Source organism: Podarcis liolepis (assembly GCF_965112155.1).
Source record: "Podarcis liolepis genome assembly, chromosome: 2".
Lineage (NCBI taxonomy): Eukaryota > Metazoa > Chordata > Lepidosauria > Squamata > Lacertidae > Podarcis > Podarcis liolepis.
This window is the reverse complement of record NC_139555.1, coordinates 58,429,851-58,450,265: the sequence shown is the minus strand read 5'-3', so window position 1 is coordinate 58,450,265 and position 20,415 is coordinate 58,429,851. Positions and strand designations below refer to the sequence as shown.

At 39.7% G+C, this 20,415-nt stretch overlaps 1 protein-coding gene across 6 annotated transcripts; it reads right to left on the bottom strand.

The window, feature by feature from the left end:
• Positions 1 to 6,165: 6,165 nt before the first annotated feature.
• LOC310699743 (UPF0461 protein C5orf24 homolog) lies at positions 6,166 to 19,017 on the bottom strand. 6 transcript variants are annotated; one of them, XM_083488254.1, is made up of 3 exons: positions 18,705 to 19,017; positions 10,369 to 10,798; positions 6,166 to 8,526 (listed from the first exon to the last, which is right to left on the bottom strand). In XM_083488254.1, exons 2-3 carry the CDS (start codon positions 10,793 to 10,795, stop codon positions 8,486 to 8,488), a joined length of 468 nt encoding a protein of 155 aa, XP_083344380.1. In that variant the 5' UTR covers positions 10,796 to 10,798; positions 18,705 to 19,017; the 3' UTR covers positions 6,166 to 8,485. The 6 variants fall into 6 exon arrangements, with proteins under 6 accessions (XP_083344380.1, XP_083344379.1, XP_083344376.1 ...); XM_083488253.1 differs by lacking the exon at positions 18,705 to 19,017 and adding an exon at positions 18,551 to 18,696; XM_083488250.1 differs by having other exon boundaries at positions 6,166 to 10,798; positions 18,705 to 18,990.
• Between the last annotated feature and the right edge of the window lie 1,398 nt (positions 19,018 to 20,415).

Sequence of the window (20,415 nt, the reverse complement as noted above, 5' to 3'; positions counted from 1 at the left end):
GTCGCTATAGGGCTGCTAAATGCATAGGAAGGAAAAAGAACAATACCCACTGCCGACTCCAAGCAATAACAATGAATTTACGATAGTTGGCGCAAATTGAAAGTATTTAAAACATTAAACCAAAATCGATTCCACAGCACTCTGCATCCCGAGGCGGCAACATTGTTTACAACCCGCAGAATACTTTACCCAGCCTCCAGGCGAGTATTCTGCTGCAGAGGCAATTACTTATTTACGGTAATATAGTCCTGCCTTCTACTGATTCTACGGAAGCTGATGTTAGTTTGATCTAGCTTGAACGCCTCCCCCTAATTAAGACACAGCAATAACATCTTCATACAGTTTGGGGCTCTGTAAATGGGTTGCAGTATCAGTGTCGCAGAAGAGTAGAAGTTCCTAAAGTTGGGTTCATTTACAGCAGCAGCAGCAGCAGCAGCAGCAAAACAAACAAAACACCTGCTGTAAGGAGATTCAATTTCTGCACCCAGACAACAGCAGTAAACATTTCGGATATTGAGTGTGCTGGCTGGCAATGATAACATGGTCTCCTTCTAAAACATACCACTGCAGTAATGCAGATCTTTCGGAATGTGATAAAGCAGAAGAAACTATGACCAGTGGTTACCTAACACAACTTATGCCTTTAGGTAGGCAAGCAGAGCTCTTTAGTAGAGATGTTAAAAATGAACTTTTTACATGCAAAATATGTTCCCTTTCAGTGAACTAGGAGCTTTGTCTCTTAGAAGGGACACTAAGCATACACACCATACATTTAAATCACATTTAGCACACACTGCCTCCCCCCAAAAATACCTGGGAACTATAGTTTACCCCTCAAAGCACTAGCATTCCCAGCACTCTTAACAAACTAAAGTTCCCAGAATTCTTTGAGTGAAATAATCTGCTTTAAATGTATGGCTATTTTGGTGCTTTGACAATATTTCCTGTCCTCAGTATTATTATGAAAGAAAAATAACTTCTAAGAAATACTGTTGTGATAATATTAAGGAACCCAATTTATTTGGTTATTTCTACCACACATTATACTGGCTAGGATCTGACCAACAGTGGCCACACTTAACCTGTAAAATGCTCAGTTATTCCAACATGGAGCTAGCAGAACCAATCTGATTCTAATATTTGAAGCTGCTGTAGTCTTCACGTGTAAGCAATGTTCTAGAGTGACATGACTAAAGGACCCCTAGATTATCCCAAAGATTCACCCACTGTCTTGTGCTGATATCTATGCTAATTAGCCTTTATTCTAATTATATTACGGTATTGGCCTGAATATAAGCTGCACCTTTAAAATTCAGGGGGGGGGGAGAGAAAAGACAATACCCGAATATAAGCCGCTCCCTTAAAATTCCGCTGGCACTCACACCTGTTCCATTTTACCATATGTGTTTCAGCAGTGATATTGTAAAAGCCAGTTTTTGTAAGGTCACAAATTTAAGCCACACTTTAACTGTTCACGGTCGGAATTTGGGAAAGAAGTGAGGCTTATATTCAGGCCAATACGGTACATAGAAATAACTTCCAATGGAAGCCAGTGAGGCACAATATAGGAAACTTATTTTACAGACATTTGAAGATCATAACTTTGCGGTACAGGCTTACAGCATCTACATTACATGTAGAAGATCCCAGGTTCAGTCCTCTGCATCTCCAGGTAGAGTTGGGGAAGGACCCTGCCTGAAATCCAGTTAGTGTAAACAATGCTGAGCTACATAGACCCATGGTCTGACTCGGCATAAGATAGTTTTCCATATGCCTATGATAATTCCAAAGCCTGCATACAAAAATGATTATCATAGAATCATAGAGTTGGAAGTGACGCTGAGGGTCATGCAGGAATCTTGCCCACAGCTGTCCTTGTGTAGGCTCAAACCACCAACCTTCTGTTTAACAGCCAGACCATTGTGTTAAACCATTGTGCTACCTCAAGTGGTTTGTCTAGTGGTTTGTGCTCATGTGTGGGCATGCTGCTGCATATTGCTCTGTAGTTGGAGTAGGGAAACTTTGGCCCTCCAGTTGTTACTGAACTAGCATGCATGGCCAATTATCATGTTTGCATGTGCTATCTTCCTGTCTTGCATGTGTGCTTGCTCATGTTTGCATGTGAAGTTCTCATGATTGGGTGAGTGGGTAGGTAGGAGACAGACAGACAGATAGAATGAAGGGCTGCCATGACCATGCATTGCAGGGGGTTGAACTAGATGATCCTTTGGGTTCCTTCCAACTCTACAGTTTTCTGATTCTATTCACTGGTTTGGCTCACTTCAAGTATGTTGTTCTATATCTCATCTCTTTTGATATCTCTGTGTTAACTTAATTTTCAGTCTCAGATAATAAAGGACTGAATTCCAAGGCTATTGTCTCAGCTTTACTTCTTCCTCTCCAGACAGCTAATCAAATGGGACTACAGGACAAACTAGGAACAAACTAAAAACATCAACAATATGAAGATGACCTACCTTGCAGGGGCAATATCTAATTACTGAGATATTGTGACTTTCAATACTTTATATCACTGCAGAGTTATGTATTATAGACAAGTCATCACAATCATTGGCCTTAGGTTAATTCAATTCCATTTTCAAAAAATATCCATTAAAAACAAAAAGCTGTTTTAGGATCAAAATGCTTTTCTATGTAAGTACAATGTAAGAGCCTGTAGAATGCATTTTTCTGCAAGCATGACTCGTTAGTTAGGGTAGAGTGGCTTAACTTGCAATTGCCTTGCTTTTTGGCACATGAATTAAATTCCTAAGCATGTAAAATTTTCTCTTAAACCAAAGTTTGTTTGATTGTTTTATCCAAGAACAAATATAATGGGAGAGATGCAGGAAAGGAACATGAATAGTCCATAGATTATTGTTTATACTTATCTAGGGAAGCATATGAAACAACCTACTTTGGCACTGCTGGATAACCAGATTCTCATACATCATCTCTTTCTTTTCATAGCTACCCAGCAGACTTGAAATGGCCCAAATTCAGTGCACTTTAATGTAAAATTTATGAGAATTCCGAAACAGAATAGAGTTGCCCGCACACTGTTTGCAACTGTATGTTCCAAATAAACTAGGTTTTGTATTTATTTCTACCATGGCAAAAAGTTTTAACTTATACATTAGATGGATATTATGCCAAAGAAGCCAGAAAGTGATACAGAAAGATACCCATCTGCCTTTAGACACTGTTAACAATCTAAAGTGCTCTCATTTGCAAGTTTTATTTTGCTTTAAATCTTTGGAAGTTTTTACAATGACATAACTTACAACAAACTTAGAATGCAGGTTACTGTAGATGAAAAAAACTCTGAGTCTATAGAATATCCTTTTGGTATTACTTAAACATGAAGAACCTTGGAAAAATGCAAAAGAAAACATGCCTTAGAAAAAGAAAAAGCCCTTTTATCCAGGCACTTGATCCTGGAAATTATAGGTTTGGTTAGCAGATCCTGGAAAGGCAGGTTTGGTTAGCAGTTGTATCTTGCAGTTTATCTATTTGAAAATTAGTCTGCTTCATTGAGATCAGAAACTCATAGGTGATAATTGCCAATAACGTGAACAATTGAAAGGGATATTTAAGATCATGGGTGGGGAGCTTGTGGCCCTCCAGATGTTGCTGAGCTCCAAATCCCATCAACCCTAGGCAGCATGGCCATGCTCTTAAATATCTCTTTCAATTGTTCATGTTATTGGCAATTTGCTTTTCGGACACAAAGCACGCATAATTTTCTTTTATCTGCTGTGTGTCTCTGTCTCACCATGAAATGCAGTGCTTGGGACCAAAAAAGATGTTCAGTTTTGATCCACACTCTTACATGTCCCTGCATAAATGATATACTTTGTGAATGCCTTCCCATCTTACATTGGAGATGGGATCCATATGGGATTGGATCTTCTGTTGAAGTAAGTTCATTTGGATTCAATTCATGGTGTTTATGGAATATTAAGTAACTTATCCTGAAACAGTTATCTAACAGCTGTGATATGCATAAAAAAGATGGGGTTTGCTTTCTGCTATTTAAAAAATAGATCATAGAATGGTTTCTGCCCCCACCCTATGTACCTGAATGATAACTTAAGGTGCAGTTTTTGACATTTTTTCTGTCTTGTTATCAGTAAATACTCAGCGGTGTGTAGACCACCAAGGTGGTCAACTGTTTAAATATAGCTGTTTGGATAAAAGCCTCTTACTGAACCATAATTACCATAGCCAACAGGAACAATGCTAAATTTTGATAGTTCAGATTTCCCCCTAATTATTATTGATATTGGAACTTTGCCACATCACAGCGATACATAGAAATGTCGAGATCTTTAAAGAGGACTACTCATAACAACATATCTAGCAATACATCAGATATAACCCTACATATTCTAAATTTTAAGCAAAAGTGTATCAAGTGCCTTACATAAATGGCATGAGCAGCACTATGGTATAGCACCATTGTTAGCTGGATGTCTCTAAAATTTTGACTGCAAGAGGAATAAGAATCTAGAATAAGAAGAGGATTAAGAATCTGGTATTAGCTCACAATTATCTACACTGGGTGACATGCAACATAATAAAATATTCTAAATTGCTTTGGGATGCCTCGTGGGAAGTGATTAATAGATGAAATTAATAGCTGCTGTAGGTCCTCCTCCCTTCTGCAGCCCCCCCAAAATTTCCTCTGTAGGGCGGGGTGGGGAAGAAGTCCATTCACATGACATTATATATCACCTATTGACATTGCAGACACAAGTCTTTCCCAATCCAACTTGGAGATGCTAAGGTAGAAACTTTGGACATTCTGCACACAAAGCACTGAACTACATCCCCTTTCTCTTTATCAGGATGGGAAACATTCAACACACAAGACAAATTAGGCCCATCAGGATCCCCAGTTTTAACCTACAAGGCTGTATTCTCCAAGCCACACCCACCTGCCTCACACCTGACAGCTTATGGTAACAGGTGTGGGGCAGGTAAAGTCACAACTGCAAAGAAACCACCAGGAGTCTTAAAGTGTGCTCTGAATTGTTCCTTGGCAAGCAAGACCTGCATTTAGTGCTTTTAAATGCAAAGACCACTGGGGTCAGCTCCACTCAGGAGCTCCCAATCAGAGCACCCAAGTGGAGCTGATCCCTGCCAAAACAGGGTGTACAATTAGCACTGCTTTCTGCAGAAGTCTTTGCGGCAGCAGTAGCAGCTTCAATTCAAGCCAAGGCTACAAAGGAAGAAGGGAAGTCTCAGGAACACACTTAAGAGTGTGCTGCTGATTCTTCCTTTTGGAGTTTGAATAAATGGCTGTCACATGACATCTGCCAGTCAAAAGTGGTCAGCAGAGGGTGGCTCAGATCTGGATCCAGCCTGCTGATCTGCTCCAGTTCCCCACCCCTCCTCTATATGCAATACCACTGTAAAAATGTTTTCCTTGTCAAATTACAGAGCAAGTCTGTTGATGTAAGCTGAAAACATATATATAATAAATTAAGTTCAGATAAATAAAAAACTTGAAGTCACTCAAACCAAGGTTTGAACTGTCACTAAAATTAATGCAAGGTGGTCTTATAACATTTCTGAAAGTCTTTCAAGAAATAGTGGGGCTGCAGTATTGCTGTTTATGGCCACTAAGACTATCTGCATTGCCCAGCATCCTACCGTATTTTTTGCACCATAACACTCACTTTTTTTCCTCCTAGAAAGTAAGGGGAAATGTCTGTGCGTGTTATGGAGGAAATGCCTATGGGTGGCATGCCTATGGATTTTCCTCCTCTAAAAACTATGTGTGTGTTATGGTCGGGTGCGTGTTATAGAGCGAAAAATACGGTAATTATGATTGGTAAACTGGCCTGGAGATAACAAGCAGGGAGTAAGTAATCCCTATATGGTGGGCCCAATCCCTAATACTTTCAGAAAATAAAGTGGGGGAAGAGAAGGGAGTTGGGAATTATTTTTGTTTGGAACATATATCCATCTGATAAGAGAACAAGCGAGGGAAAGCATATAAAAAAGTAGTTCAAAACATTCAATTTCTTTTTATGGGTAACAATTGAAGAGTTGCTTTATTCATCTGCAAAGCTGGTTAATTTAACAGGTGTTTGCTGGGTTTCAACTTACACTGGGGGTGGGGGTGGCAAGAATATAAAACATACAGTAATAAAGTTATTTGGTGTTTAAAGCAATTACTTTATTAATAAATATACATCCATATGATGACGTAAATACAGATCATGAACACTACTCCATTCCCATACAGACAATTGCACACGAGTAGCTGAAGTTCATGGACATAAGAACATACACAGTATCTAATCAGACTTTTTACAGCAGAAGACAGGGTGATAATTAATGAGCAACTGTTTCCACCAAAATAACCCATCCCATCAGAAAAGCAAACAGTGAAAGATGAGAATCTTAAAATGGCCCATTTAAGCAGATTTCTGAAAATTTCATAAAATTACTATAACTTTCAAGATGAAATAGATTACACATCGCAGAACCTAGATTTATCTATCTGGAAAAAAATCAGAAGGAAAGGCCGCTCTAGTATTTTCTTACATGTATAATAATGTTTGAACTATGTTAAATATATGTATAATAATAAAACATAATGTGAATATAAGTGGAATCCAAGAACCTTGATTACAAGAAACTGTTTTGTATTTAATAAATTGATTGATGCTGCTCTATACATACAGTAATAAAAACCAGAATGACAACTTAGGAAAAAGCTGTAAAGTTATCTCTGCTACTCTGTCTTTCAAAAGAAGGCAAAAGTTAATGCTCTGATATTAACTGCCTTCTGCATTGTAGATCAGGGAATATCTCATCCCATATGCATTATCCTGACTTGCTGGGTTTGTCCCAAGACCAAAAGCAACTTCAAAGCATAATTGAAATGGACCACTGCAAAACAGAAATGCCAGATGAGTCCTCACCAGGAAGTTCTATTCTCAAAATTTGCAAAACATGAATTCATTTAAGAAAATTACCTGTATTTTTAAAAAATGCCACCTTCACAATAGTTAGCCCCTAATTAAACTTACAGCAGTGTGTGTGTGTATATATGTGTGTGTGTAAAGATTTTGAAAATATCCAGTGCAAGACTTCAAAAATAGAAGTAAAATTATTTGGTTCTACGGTTTAAGTAAATTTCACCAGAAAGTGAACAGCAATTTCTGTAAGTGTTTAAAATAGCGGCTGTAGTATAGATCTCTCTTAATGCTTAGTTATGCTAATTGCTTTATCAAAAAGTGAAAAAGGCTATTTTTAAATCAAAAGAAAAGTGAACACAAGTTTGACATGTAGATTTTCTGAACAGTGCCAATACACATCAACAATCCTAGCTTATGAAGAGCAGAATTAAGGTATATAATATAAAATTATCAATTTGCTTTACAAATCATGTATTAATACTACAAGGAGAAAGGGACATTCCTCCTCCCCCTCTCCAATAATATCAAAGTATAGGAATTAACATGCTGTTTCAGTGTTTGTCATGACAAGAGACAGTGTTACAAAAAAAGAAAAGAAAAAGAAAAACACAATGTATTCTGGAGATTATATACAGGAGTAGCAAAAATATTTGAATATACCATTCAAACATCTCAAGTTCTTGACTTCTGTTTTCCCCCACAGCATGGCACTTGTAAACCGCAGTAGAGGATAAAATGAACTGGAATCAAGAAATGCCCAACAGTGTTTTTCTGGCCTCATTAACAAATCCAGGCGCTAAACTGCCCTTTAGAGAAATGAAAGAGGATTTTTCTGGCCCCCCTCCCAACTTACAATATTAAGTTATTTTAATGGGTAAGTTTTCCATATGATATAATTAATAAGCACTATAAATGAACATAAATTGCTTAGATGAGTTCATTATTTTCTCAGCATATGTGAATACAAAATTCATTATACTAGAGCAATAATGCATCTGCGTTGTTTCCCAACACACTGCACGACACCATTGAGGAGATGCACACGTGAGAAATAAAAGGGTAGCTTGAAAAAACAGGAGGAGGTAAGTAGAGTTACTCAAAGGTACATTGGTGACATGCAACTTGCTCCTTGCCAGTAAGGTGTGCCGTTCTTGTAGTTTTTACATTCAGCTGCTTTCCTAGAGAGAGTTCAGAAAGGGTCTGAAACAGCCTCTGGGTTGGAAAAAAAGAACCATCTAACAAAACAGCCAACACAATATATGTCCTGAGGGTGAACTAGCTCACATTAGCACTGTGTGTGTCAGAAGTTGCACCACTGTGGGGAAAATTAATAAGAGTTTCATATTCCGAAGTTTCTTGAGGAAATATATAATGGACTTCATAGCTTCAGCAAAAAATTATTTTACCAGCATTTAGCTGCCATTAGTTTACATGACTAAAGAGCCTTCCAGTACTGTTGAGGTTCAAGGTTGCCAGTGCATACAAAGTCCCCCCAAAACAATTCAACACACCTATTATAAAATACAGGATAAAGTCCAGCTCATTATGAGTTAGGCATCACTGGAACACCTGAAGGCTTGCTGCTTTTTTCCTGATAAAAAAGGCATGAAATGACATCCATTTCTTAAGTTGTCATTACTAAAATCAGAGTTGTCATCAAAATGTCAGCAGGCCACAATATTTATCTTACAAAGGAAAAGAATCAATACTGTTCATTTTCATCTCTCTAATTAACCTGAAAGAAGTCTGTCCCCATGAATTTGCAAATATTTATCTATAACCTCTCTCTTGCGTATTTGAAGATACAAATTTAAATTTTTAATCTATAACTATATGTAAACTTATTTTCAGAATAGCTTTAGTTCTAAAGAAATATTTGGAATATATTCAATATTGAGAGTTTATTCAGTTACAACGTAATGTGTGTATTATACATTGTCTCTCTCTCACACATACACATTTTAAAAAATAACAACACATACCCAATTCAATGCAGAACATTTATTTTAGGTGCACAAAATGGCAAAATGTATGTATAGTTCTGCACCTCCATGCATAGATGTATTCCAATAGTTTGTTATATATCTGGGGTCTATAAACACATCAAATTGCAACTTGCTTGTGCATCAACTGTATCATTTCCAATTATGATCCATGAAATGTCATCCTTTGGTAGATATACGCTCTCTTAGCTACAGTATGTGTGATAAATAAGACTTCCACTGGCAAAATTATTAAACATGACAAGATTATCTATCTGAAAGGTATAATTTTCAACCACACCAAATATTTGAAATCCTAAAAAACTGCTGCCATCTATGCAGATATTGCAGTCACTTAAAATGTGTATATTTATTGACAGATCTGAGAACACAGGGCAAATCTCACATATATCTGTGTATGGCAAATGTCACTGAAATGGACTGGATTTAGGAGCACACAAATGTGCAGAATCTCAGCCACAACTTTTACTACACCTGTACATTATTTGCATATTTGATAGCACTTTTTAGAAGTTAAATTATAAAATATTTCAAATATTTAATTCTTTTTGATTTGGTATGTGTAGTCTTAGGCTTTTATAAATTGTAAGTCAGTGTCCAACAGTTAGCATATGCAGGAGAGCTACCATACTTTAATGGAAAAATAGCACTTTGGATATATATCAGGTGCTACATAGGATTTTTTTTAAATGTTTGGATTACTTGAAACTGATAGCACTTTAATGCAATGACTGCCTGGAATGACCACTTTTTAAAAAATATAGTTTTGAAATTTTGAAGTATCTACAAATATTGAGGTCCGTGTTAAGTTCCAGCCATTGTGGAAAATTTAGTTCTTTTTCTACTTCCTCCTATTAACAAAAAGAAAAAGAAAAAAGAGACACGTACACTGCAAACTTTACAGAACTATTCCTGGTAAAGCTGTCCTGAATAATTGGTTTCTATTAGTTTCTTCTGGTTACTTGTTGAACAAGTCTTTATTTTGACTATAAATAACCTAGGATGCAGAATTCTGCTAGTTGAATTGCTAACCACATAACTAAAATGGCCAGACAATAACTTTGACACTTAGAATATTAGTAATTATTTTCTGGAAATAGACAAGGGCACCACTGAGGAGTCCGCTTGTAAACGTAAGAAACATTAAGTGATTATGATATGACATCTTAAAAAAAATAAAATGTAGGAAAGTAAGTTATGGAAACGTTACAAAAGAAGTGAAAAAAACATGCCACAACTCAGATAATTTAAAAAGAATTACTGAGGAAATGTTACTTAATTCCTCGTTTTTCACTCAGCAGGTTGCTTGATTTTGCTACTTGTTTCACCAGCAGCATGCACTCCTCTGTTATGTACCACAGCATAGGGAAATGCTGCGCTGCTACAAGTATAACTTAGATTTGCAAGCCGTGATAGAGCTTTAATGCTACCTGGAGGTCTCCCTGGGCTGACTTTGTATCCTGCAGCTTTAGTTGTACCCAAGGGTCTACCTGGACTTGTCTTAAATCCAGCTGCTTTGGTGGTCCCCAGCGGTCTACCTGTGCTCGTTCTGTAGCCCGCTGATTTTGTGGTCCCCGAAGGTCTTCCACGTTTACCAGATCTGTTGAGGTTTTTCTTTTTCTTTATATCATCTTTCGTCTCTATACTCCTGCCACTTGTGGTCTGCAAATGTGGTTCATTTAACGCATCTTGTCTCTGGCATGGTATTGGCTTGTGGCTGACTGTGTGGCTATACTTGGTTTGTTGTGTGGAATACAAATCAAACTGATCAGTGGGGGTCACGTTGTCATCATTAAGGCAAGAACTCTTCCCAGGCCCACAGAAAGGGGAGTTACCGCTGGCAACAGGATGCATCATTTTCTACCAAAAGAGAGAGAGAAAGAGGGAGAGATGTAAAAAAAAAAAAAAAGGTAGCATTCAGCAGGGAAATATTTGCAATGCCCTCCAAAATTAGACAAATCAGCACAGGGCACAAACCAACACCTAAACAATACATCATGAATATCAACAGACTCATTAATCAAATACTACTCCAAAACACTATCAATGTATTACAGCATAGGTTTCTGCTAATTTTACATTTTTGCATTAATCTTTGATTTAGCACAAATAAATCTTACACAGAGTTTCAGCATTGCAATGATAGGTGCTTTAAAAAAAATCACAGTGAACCGAAAGTTTCTTTTTAAATTGATTTTTATTGGTTTCATAATCATAAAACTTACAGGAAGATAAAAAATAATGTTTCAGGGGCTAGGATTCTACTGACTGTATTTTTTCATATTTTTCTTCTTAGTTCTTTTCAGGTATATCTGACATGACCAAGAATTTCCTGCTTGGCAGGGGGTTGGACTCGATGACCCTTGTGGTCTCTTCCAACTCTATGATTCTATGATTCTATGATTCTAAGAATTGAAAAAGCCATTCCAGTAAGTGTATACTGACATTTTATTTTATTTCTATTTCTTAAATTTTTATACTGCCCTTCATCTGAAGATCATGAGCAGTTCACAACATAAAGATACAAAATGAGAACACAAAATACATAATAAAAACAAGAACAAGAACAAACCAATAACCTCCCTTCCAACAAACACATTTAAAAGGACATAGATATTTTATGGTGGTACTCCATTGTTTATATTGTGTGTGTGAATATAAATAATAAAATCAAACCATTCCAAAAATAATTTGCCCCCCCCCCATGCTCAGCTTATGTTAGCTTCTCTGACATAATACTTCACATTTTGCATACTCTCTTTTGGCTCTTTTTATAGTCTTTTTTCAAAACCAGACTGTCAATAGTAGATAAAAATCAGAGCTTTACTTTTAATATCTGTCATTTTAGAAGCACTATTCAGAAGTGCTAACTGGGAGTCAATGTTTATTTGTTGCTTTGTGATTAGTTCCTGGAAAAATAGACCAGAAAGTGTTTGCACAAGTGGCAGCACATTACTTTGGCCACACAGCCCTGCCATAAATTGAGGGTAATGGTTTTAATACAGCTTATATTGTGCATCTGGAAACTGGTTTTAAGAGTGGATAGTCTACAGTGAATTCTGGACTGCTGCAATTTCTCTGCCACAATCAATTTCCATGTTTTCCTATATACTAAAGACCAGTCCTCTCTCAACTGTATTCATATTCTCTATTCTAAGATAGTTAAGGATGCAGGGTCAGCTCTCATATTTTAGCTTTCATTAAGAAAGTGTTTCTGCATCCATAGGAAATTAAACTATCTTCCCCATTCCAAGGCATATATCATTATAGAATAATAATAATAATAATAATTTATTATTTATACCCTGCCCATCTGGCTGAGTTTCCCCAGCCACTCTGGGCAGCTTCCAATCAAGTGTTAAAAACAATACAGCATTAAATATTAAAAACTTCCCTAAACAGGGCTGCCTTCAGATGTCTTTTAAAAAGAAGATAGCTGCTTATTTCCTTCACATCTTATTTCCTTCACGTTCCACAGGGCGGGCGCCACTACTGAGAAGGCCCTCTGTCTGGTTCCCTGTAACCTCACTTCTCGCAATGAGGGAACCGCCAGAAGGCCCTCAGTGCTGGATCTCAGTGTCTTCTAATATCGTATTCTCTTTAATGCCCCAAATTTACAGTGCCTGCCTATATTCGCAAACTCAGGATGGGAGGCCAGTAGAATCAATTACGAAGTACCAGACATTGTTTTTTCTTTCCTGCTTTTCAGCATAGGTATGATGAATTTGTTATGAAGCAGCTCTCCTATTCATTCATAGATAGAGAGATATGACATCTCCCATGTAAATCCTTCTGGTTTTGATGAGGATTCAATCAAACCAAAGGTTTGATGTGACCCATTGTTTATCAGTCTCTTAAAAGCCTCTTAACTGGTTGGTCTCATAATATGGACTCAGTAGTGGTGTAATTCTTTCTCTGTTTACTGATTGTTTGTATAGCTGCTTCTTGTTTATACTAGGTCTCTTTCCTTCAAAGATGATGCTCTAGTCTACATTTCCAAAATACTAACAGTGGTCTTGGTATCCAGGTTGAAAACAAAATGGAAGTTTCTAAATGAATGTAAGCTTTGAAATATTTATCTATTTTAGAGAATATTTGAGTATATACCAAAAGTAAATCAGTATGTCATCTCTGATCTTAAGAAAAGCTCATTCATTAAACAGGTGCATTATTATGAAAGGATTGTTCTTTTCCCAGATTGTTTCAAAAGCAATGGCATCAATGGAATTTTTATGGAAATGTTGTTATTAAACTTGGCCTAGAAATAATTAAGTAATATGACACACCAATCTACTTATGTTGTAATTGTTCGGCAATCTGTGAAAACCACATTGTTGCTTAGAAAGATGACACTGAACTATTTAATTCAATAATTTCTCCATCAAAGGGGCTTAACTTTCCCCAAAAAAAACTTACATTAATTTTCAACACATGACCTGTCTACTGAAGAACATTTTAGAAAGGTGGGTAAACTAGAGGTGCTAATGGTATACCAGTCAACGTTTAATCTGGCCTTCAAAGTGATGTTGAAATACAGTGTCTTAACAAGAGGTCATCCAATTAGGAAACAATGATCAACCATTTGAAGCACAAGCCCTTTTATTATCAATGACCTTGTCAATGTAACAATTTAGGATCATCTATCCTCAAAGTGTCATGGTGCTCACTGGAGACCCCACTGTCTGTGGAGGATTTCTCCACTAACCTCAGCAGCAGCTATGCCAGTGGCTTTGTTGTAATGTAGATTGATCAAGGCCACTTATACACTGGCTTCCAGATAGCTTTTCATGCAGTGCTGCTTCATGTACAACAAGCTTCTTATGCTGAAATGAATTCAAAGTAAGGAGTTGCATAAATCCCACATGCACCTAGTCATTCAGTATACCTGAAGTAGTGTCTCTACCCCCATAGTTCAGCCCGGACACTGAGATCCAGCGCCAAGGGCCTTCTGGCAGTTCTCTCCCTACAAGAAGTGAGGTTACAGGGAATGAGGCAGAGGGCCTTCTCAGTAGTGGCATCCGCCCTGTGGAACGTCCTCCCATCAGATATCAAGGAAATAAATAACTATCTGACTTTTAGTAGACATCTGAAGGCAGCCCTGTTTAGGGAAGTTTTTAATGTTTGAAGTTTTATTTTGTTTTTAGTGTTTTGTTGGGAGCCACCCAGAAACCCAGCCAGATGGGTGGGGTATGTATGTATGTATAAATAAATAAATAGATAAATAAATAAATAAATAAATAAATCAAAACATGTTGTGTAATACACACCATAGGAAGCTGGCATCTATCAACGCTTCCTATCAAGTATATACATGACAATGCAGAATGTGTGTATTATAAATACATATTATATATAACTTCCAAGTAGGGCATTTGTCTTGCATGCAGTCATAGTGTGCAGCAGGCACACTTCCAATGTTTTACTTTTAGCCAGAAGCATGTGAGGACACCATGTATATTCCATCACCATCATCATTTACTTTAATAATTTAATTCCACTTAAAAACATTGAATTATGGGCGATTCACAAAAATGATAAAATAAAATGTAACAAAAATATATAACAACTTGCCATTAAATATCCAGGGGAAATAATGAAACCAAGTTACAGTGGTACCTCGGGTTAAGTACTTAATCCATTCCAGAGGTCCGTTCTTAACCTGAAACTGTTCTTAACCTGAAGCACCGCTTTAGCTAATGGGGCCTCCTGCTGCCGCCGCGCCGCCGGAGCAAGATTTCTGTTCTTATCCTGAAGCAAAGTTTTTAACCTGAAGAACTATTTCTGGGTTAGCGGAGTCTGTAACCTGAAGCGTATGTAACCCGAGGTACCACTGTACTGAAAAAAATCACAACACTCAAGAGTGGTTTAGTATAAAACACTTAATTTCACACAGGTTTGTTGTTGTTGTTGCTGCTGCTGCTGCTAAGGGCAACACATGGTCCTAGAATGGCCATAAAGAAGGTGCCAGTTGCTCCTCTCTAGGAAGGGCATTGAACAGTTGAGGAGCTAGCACAAAAAAGACCTGGTAGCCACTGTCTTACTTTACTTGGCAAGGGCAACTGAAGCAGGCCTCTGAAGGGGATCTCAATGTTCAGTTAGGTGTATGTGAGAAAATGTGATCTTTCAGTTAACCTGCTTCAAAGCAATTAAGCGCTTTAAAGATTAAAATCAGTACTTTGAACTAGGTCCTCACTTAGGACATGGGGCTGATGCAATATTATTCTACTATTCTTTGTGGATAAACATTTTATTGTTGCAGGGACAAATGGGGGAAAGAGATGGATACAGGAGAAAGTTATACAGGCTATTAATAGAAGGAAAGGTGTATATGCAACTTCCTCTAGTTAAAAATATCCCAAACAATGGAAATGTTAGATTAGCTTTATGCTACTATTTGCTTCATGCTACTGATAAGAAGCAGCAGTGAATCAGGTTCAGTATCTTGAATTGAACATTAATTTAACAAAATGGCAGGCCATACATGATTAAATAAAGAAGCTATAATGTTTAATCAGTTTTAACAACTTTTACAGTGCAATCTTATATGTGACTAAGTCTTATGAATATATCATTTCCCCCACTTAATTCATTTATTTGGAAGGAAACTGCAAATAAATCAATGGGACTTACTTCCAAGTAGGTACATATAGAACTGAACTGTTAATTGGCCGGAAAAGTTACCTGGATTAATCAGACAGCATATTTTTAAGCAAAATATTTTATAAAAGTCATAAAACTGCAAATAGCAAGTATTTTAAAAGGTGTTCTCCCTTTCATGTAACATAGGAATGTCTCTTATAAAGTACACATACAACATATGTGAGTATGCATTAACAACACATCTTGTTTCCATTCTATTGTTTTTACCATATGGAAGTGTACTCTGTTAACTGACAAAGACTCGTACAATTAATCAATTGATATCTCTTTAATCCGGTAACAACTCTATTATCAATCCTAAAATTGCTATCTGGTCAAGGATAGAACTCTTCCACCTTGTCCCAGGAAGTTTGTATGCTGCTCTTTGCAGTTCCAGTAGCAAAGAGCAGAACAAGCATTATTATAAATCAATTATAACATCTGGTATCCTGCCTTTCTTCCATTACTCAGAGAGGAGGATACAGGTGATTTTCCATCTGGGTACTGACCAGAGCCAGAGGGTGCTACCCCATGTGGCCACAAAACATGCCTTATGTCAGGAATGGAAAGTCTTTGGCCCTTCAAGAGCATAGACTGCAATTCCCATCATTCCTGTTCATTCAGGAGGGAGATTGATGGAAATGGTTCCCACCAAAGTAGTCTGGTGAATAAGCACTCCAGCCTGCTGTGTCAAAATGCAGGCTGGAATGCTTTCTTATAGGAACTCCTCTAATAGACAGGGCATTTGTGCAAGCAGATATCTTCTGGCCTAATCAACTTCACTCCTAAGGGACTGGGGGGACGGGACAGTTGGCATGCTGCTTTTTTGGCTTTTACCATTAAACAAAAAACATTGCAACTGGGATTCTCATATTGTAATGGGTATTGGAGATAAAATCAGTCTGATGTACATTCTTAGGCAAATTTAATAGCTTCCACTGGGATCTTGACATATGCTCAAATGTCTAATTTTATCCTCGAAATAAAAATCTGAGGATGCAAAATAAAGGCACTATCAATAGCAGAAAAACTCTGAAACATGCCAGAGACTGTACTTTATCATGCTCTTCACTAGTTTTGCAAAGACTGTGCTGAAACCTAAGATGTTCAACAAACATTTTCTTATATCTGCATGAGCAGAAAGACTTTTCCTAAACATCTACCATAAAATTAACATCTAATCTTAAAATATGTACAAGCTAAATGCATGACAATAATAATAGTGCAATCAAAAGTAAACCACACAAGAATCTGGGACCTACTTCCAGATAAGTGTGTATAGGATTGCAGCCTAAGGGAGCAATCCTACCTCTGGATGGGAAACAGCAGGGCAAAATGGAGTGATAGAATCACTGGTGTCTCCAAAACCCTCCTACTTGCATCGGCTAGACTGGAAGATGGAGAGACTGAAATCACAATTTTTGCTGCAGACTGGTGCAGCAGAGGAACCCAATTGGGACCCCTCTCTGGGAAGTGGACTAGCTTAGGCTACAGAGGATTCTTGTTACTCCAGTTCCACCCCAAACACCTTGGTATGGGGGTCCTCCAGCAGATCCATCACCAATAATACATTTGCATCTGCCATCCCGCCTGTGCTGCAGTGAGATACTCTGTAGCACCAGAAGTACCAGATACCCTGCAAGTGTAGAAAACAGTGTACAGGAATATGCATTGGCTCCTACTCCCCTCCAGAAGCACGGATTGGGGGTTAGGATTGCATTTTAAATGTTTACAAGCATAAATTTGGATCCCATAAAACAATTCTAAAGCACACACTAATGCTATACATGTAATGGTCTAATGAGATGCACTTAAGCAGCAGGTCTTAATAAATGTGGGTAGCACTAATCAATGTAATATTTAAGTAACTAGCAATGCAAATATTTGTCAGTCCCATATATTAAAGGTATGCTTACACATATGTGCAAAATACAGGGACAGGTATTTTTTTCATTAAACATGTAGTTGGTTAGATATAAACAAGAAATCACACACAAAGAGAACAGCTCAAAGTGCCTTGGTTAACTAATAGGACACTTAACAAGACAAATTCTAGAGAGATACTGTTATAAAAACCACAAAATGTATATCTTTCCCTGCTACTGAGTGACCATAGCAGTTCAGGAATAGAGGGCAGACTGACAGAAGCTTATCCCTGCTTTCCCCTCCGACCCCATACTGCAGCATTATTGTCCTTCCTGGGACATTCATAGGGAAAACACAGTCGTTCTGTGTCTATATTAGATGGTGCCTCATTATCAGCACTGGGGGAAATTAAATAGGTCTTGGGGCATGGGAGTGATAAGCTTTTCCATCATTCCACTTGGGCCAAAAAGCTGTTAAGACTCCGCATCTGCCTTACTCTGGCTAGTTAAATAAGTTACCCTTTAAGGACACGACTAAACAACAACAACATGCTCTCTCACCTACATAGCCCTTTTGTTCACACTTGGATGATAGGCAGAAGCCGAGGAGAGGCGAGGCTTCCCTCCGTTTTTCCCCCTAGGTTTTTTAGCATTCGGTTTTTTTGTTTCAATTTAGTTAAATTTATGTGACGCGGCACAACTAAGGGTGGCTGCGGCGATGTTGCAAATTTACATGGCTTCAACCACCACAAAAAGTCGTAGTTGTAATTTTGTGAGGGCCTTTGAAGAGAACAAATGAAGAGTGTGTGTGTGTGTGTGTGTGTGTGTGTTGCCGACCAAGCCACCCACCCCGTCTCGCCTACAAGGAGGGGAGGAAAAAGGGGGGGAAAGGCTGTCCAGATCTAGTTCAACCTACTGCTGCCCTGTCTGGGTGTCTATTCTCCGGGCACCCAGCGAAAGAAGGGTCCTTCAATTCCACCCACCTAATTGTACAATTTGATACAGAAACGGGGGGGGGGGTTAGAGGAAGCGGCGGAAATGGTGCCACCCCGCTAAACCCCACGGGCACCCCGGGGTGCAAGAAGGAGGGAGGCGCAGGGGGTGCTGCCTTCCGCCGACTGCGCCCGAAAGGCGCCAGGAGAGAGAAAGGCGTTCTCCTTCCTGCCTTCCTTTCTTTGGAGCCAGCTGGGTGAGGCTCCATCTTGCGCGGCGGAGAACAGGAGAGAAGCGGGCGGCACTCGCAGGCCCGGGGCGGCTCCTACCTGAGGGATTCTTGGCAGGGCGGAGGGGGAGGGGAGGGGACAAGGCGGCGGCGGTTGGTGGCTCGGTCCGCGAGGCGCGAGCTCGACGAGGGTTGTCGTCGTCGTCGTCGGAGGGACGCGTCGCGGGGCGCTGGGGCCCCTCCCCGCCGCCGCCGGCTTCCTTCGTCGCAGGCGGCCGGGCGAGAGAGAGCGAGACCAGCGGGGCAGAAGCTGAGACGGCGGAGCGGGCCGCGAGAGCCGGGCCGGAGCAGCTGCAGGGAGCCGTGGCGGCGACGTGCGCGCTCCTGGTCTGGGCCAACGCGCCGCGGGAGCGAGCAGGAGAGGCAGAGGCCGGGGGGAGGGGAGGCGGCTGGTCTGTGAGGAGGAGGAGGAGGAGGAAGGGAGCGGCAGGCGGACGCCTGAGAGGAAGGGGCCGCTCGCCGGGGGAGCCGCTCAGGGCCTGGCTCGGCCGCGGCGGAGGTGCCGCCTGCTCTGAGGCGGAAGAAGAGGAATGAGGGAGAGACGTGGGCCCACAAAGAGCCCCGCAGCGCTGCGAAGGCGAGCCGGTGCGGTATTGTTGTGGCATAAGCTCATCACCCCGCCCCCCATGAAATGTTAGCCCCCATTTGGCAGACGTATAAAACACACAAACACACACGGGTGTGGATAGGGAAAATGTAAACAGTGGAGTCGAATTGCAATGAAACGGGAAAAGTGCAGCCCGCGAGCATTCAGCTGAGAGCTTAAATGACTGCAAAATATAAGCAAGAGGAGCGCCGGTAAGAGGGCTCTCCTAAACCCAATTGCCAGGGAGAGGGAACACATCAAACTTGATGGGACTTGCTCCTGCCTAGCCGTGCACGCATATAGGAATATCGCCTCAACTTTCTCTTAAGAAAGTGCTTAGTGCTCTTTACTGTAAGAATAGTAGTTCTAGTAGCCTTTCCATGTTCAGCAGCTGCCTTAATGTTGAGTAATATTAGAATTCGCTCATGATTAATGTAGGCTTGGATAGAACGTATGCCAAGTTTGGAAACGTTTTGGTCACTTGAAGTGGACTATTTTCATTTTAAAAAACGGAATGTGCTGGAGGAATAAGTTAAGGCAGCTATGCTATCCTCAGGCGGTGAAAGCTCGCCGCAAGAGCGCGTGTGTTAGGGAGGAGGGGTGGGAAGGGGATGCTCACAGATGTGAGAGGTGGATTGGGCAGAAAGAGAAGTGTGAGACCGAAGGTAGAGAAGATGTGGGGGTGGGGGGAGACACATAGCCAAGAGGGAAGATATGAGGGACTGAGGAGAGAACAAGAGGTTAGAATTTACCATCCAAAGCATCTTAATCAGTTTTGGCAACAATGAGTCATGAGCTGTGGAACTTTAAATGCATTTTTAAAAATTGCAGCTGGATCCTCTCAACTTGGGTTTAAGCTGTCATAATGGCAAAAGTTGCATGAGCATCCAGTGCAAGGCAAGCAAAATGGAGTTATAGCTCTCTGCCCCACATTTCTCAAGCCTCTTCCGATGCTCTTGACATAGTTATGTGCAAGCTCTGACACTGGCTCACTGTTGTCTACAATGACAGGCAGTTAAGGATTTTAGGCAGGGATGTGGACCAGCCTTACCTGGTGATGCAAGGGATCGGACCTGGGATCTTGTGCATGTAAAGCAGACGCTCTACCACTGAGTTACAGCCCTTCCTTGTAGCTTTGATGTCATAACAGAAGGATCATGGAAAG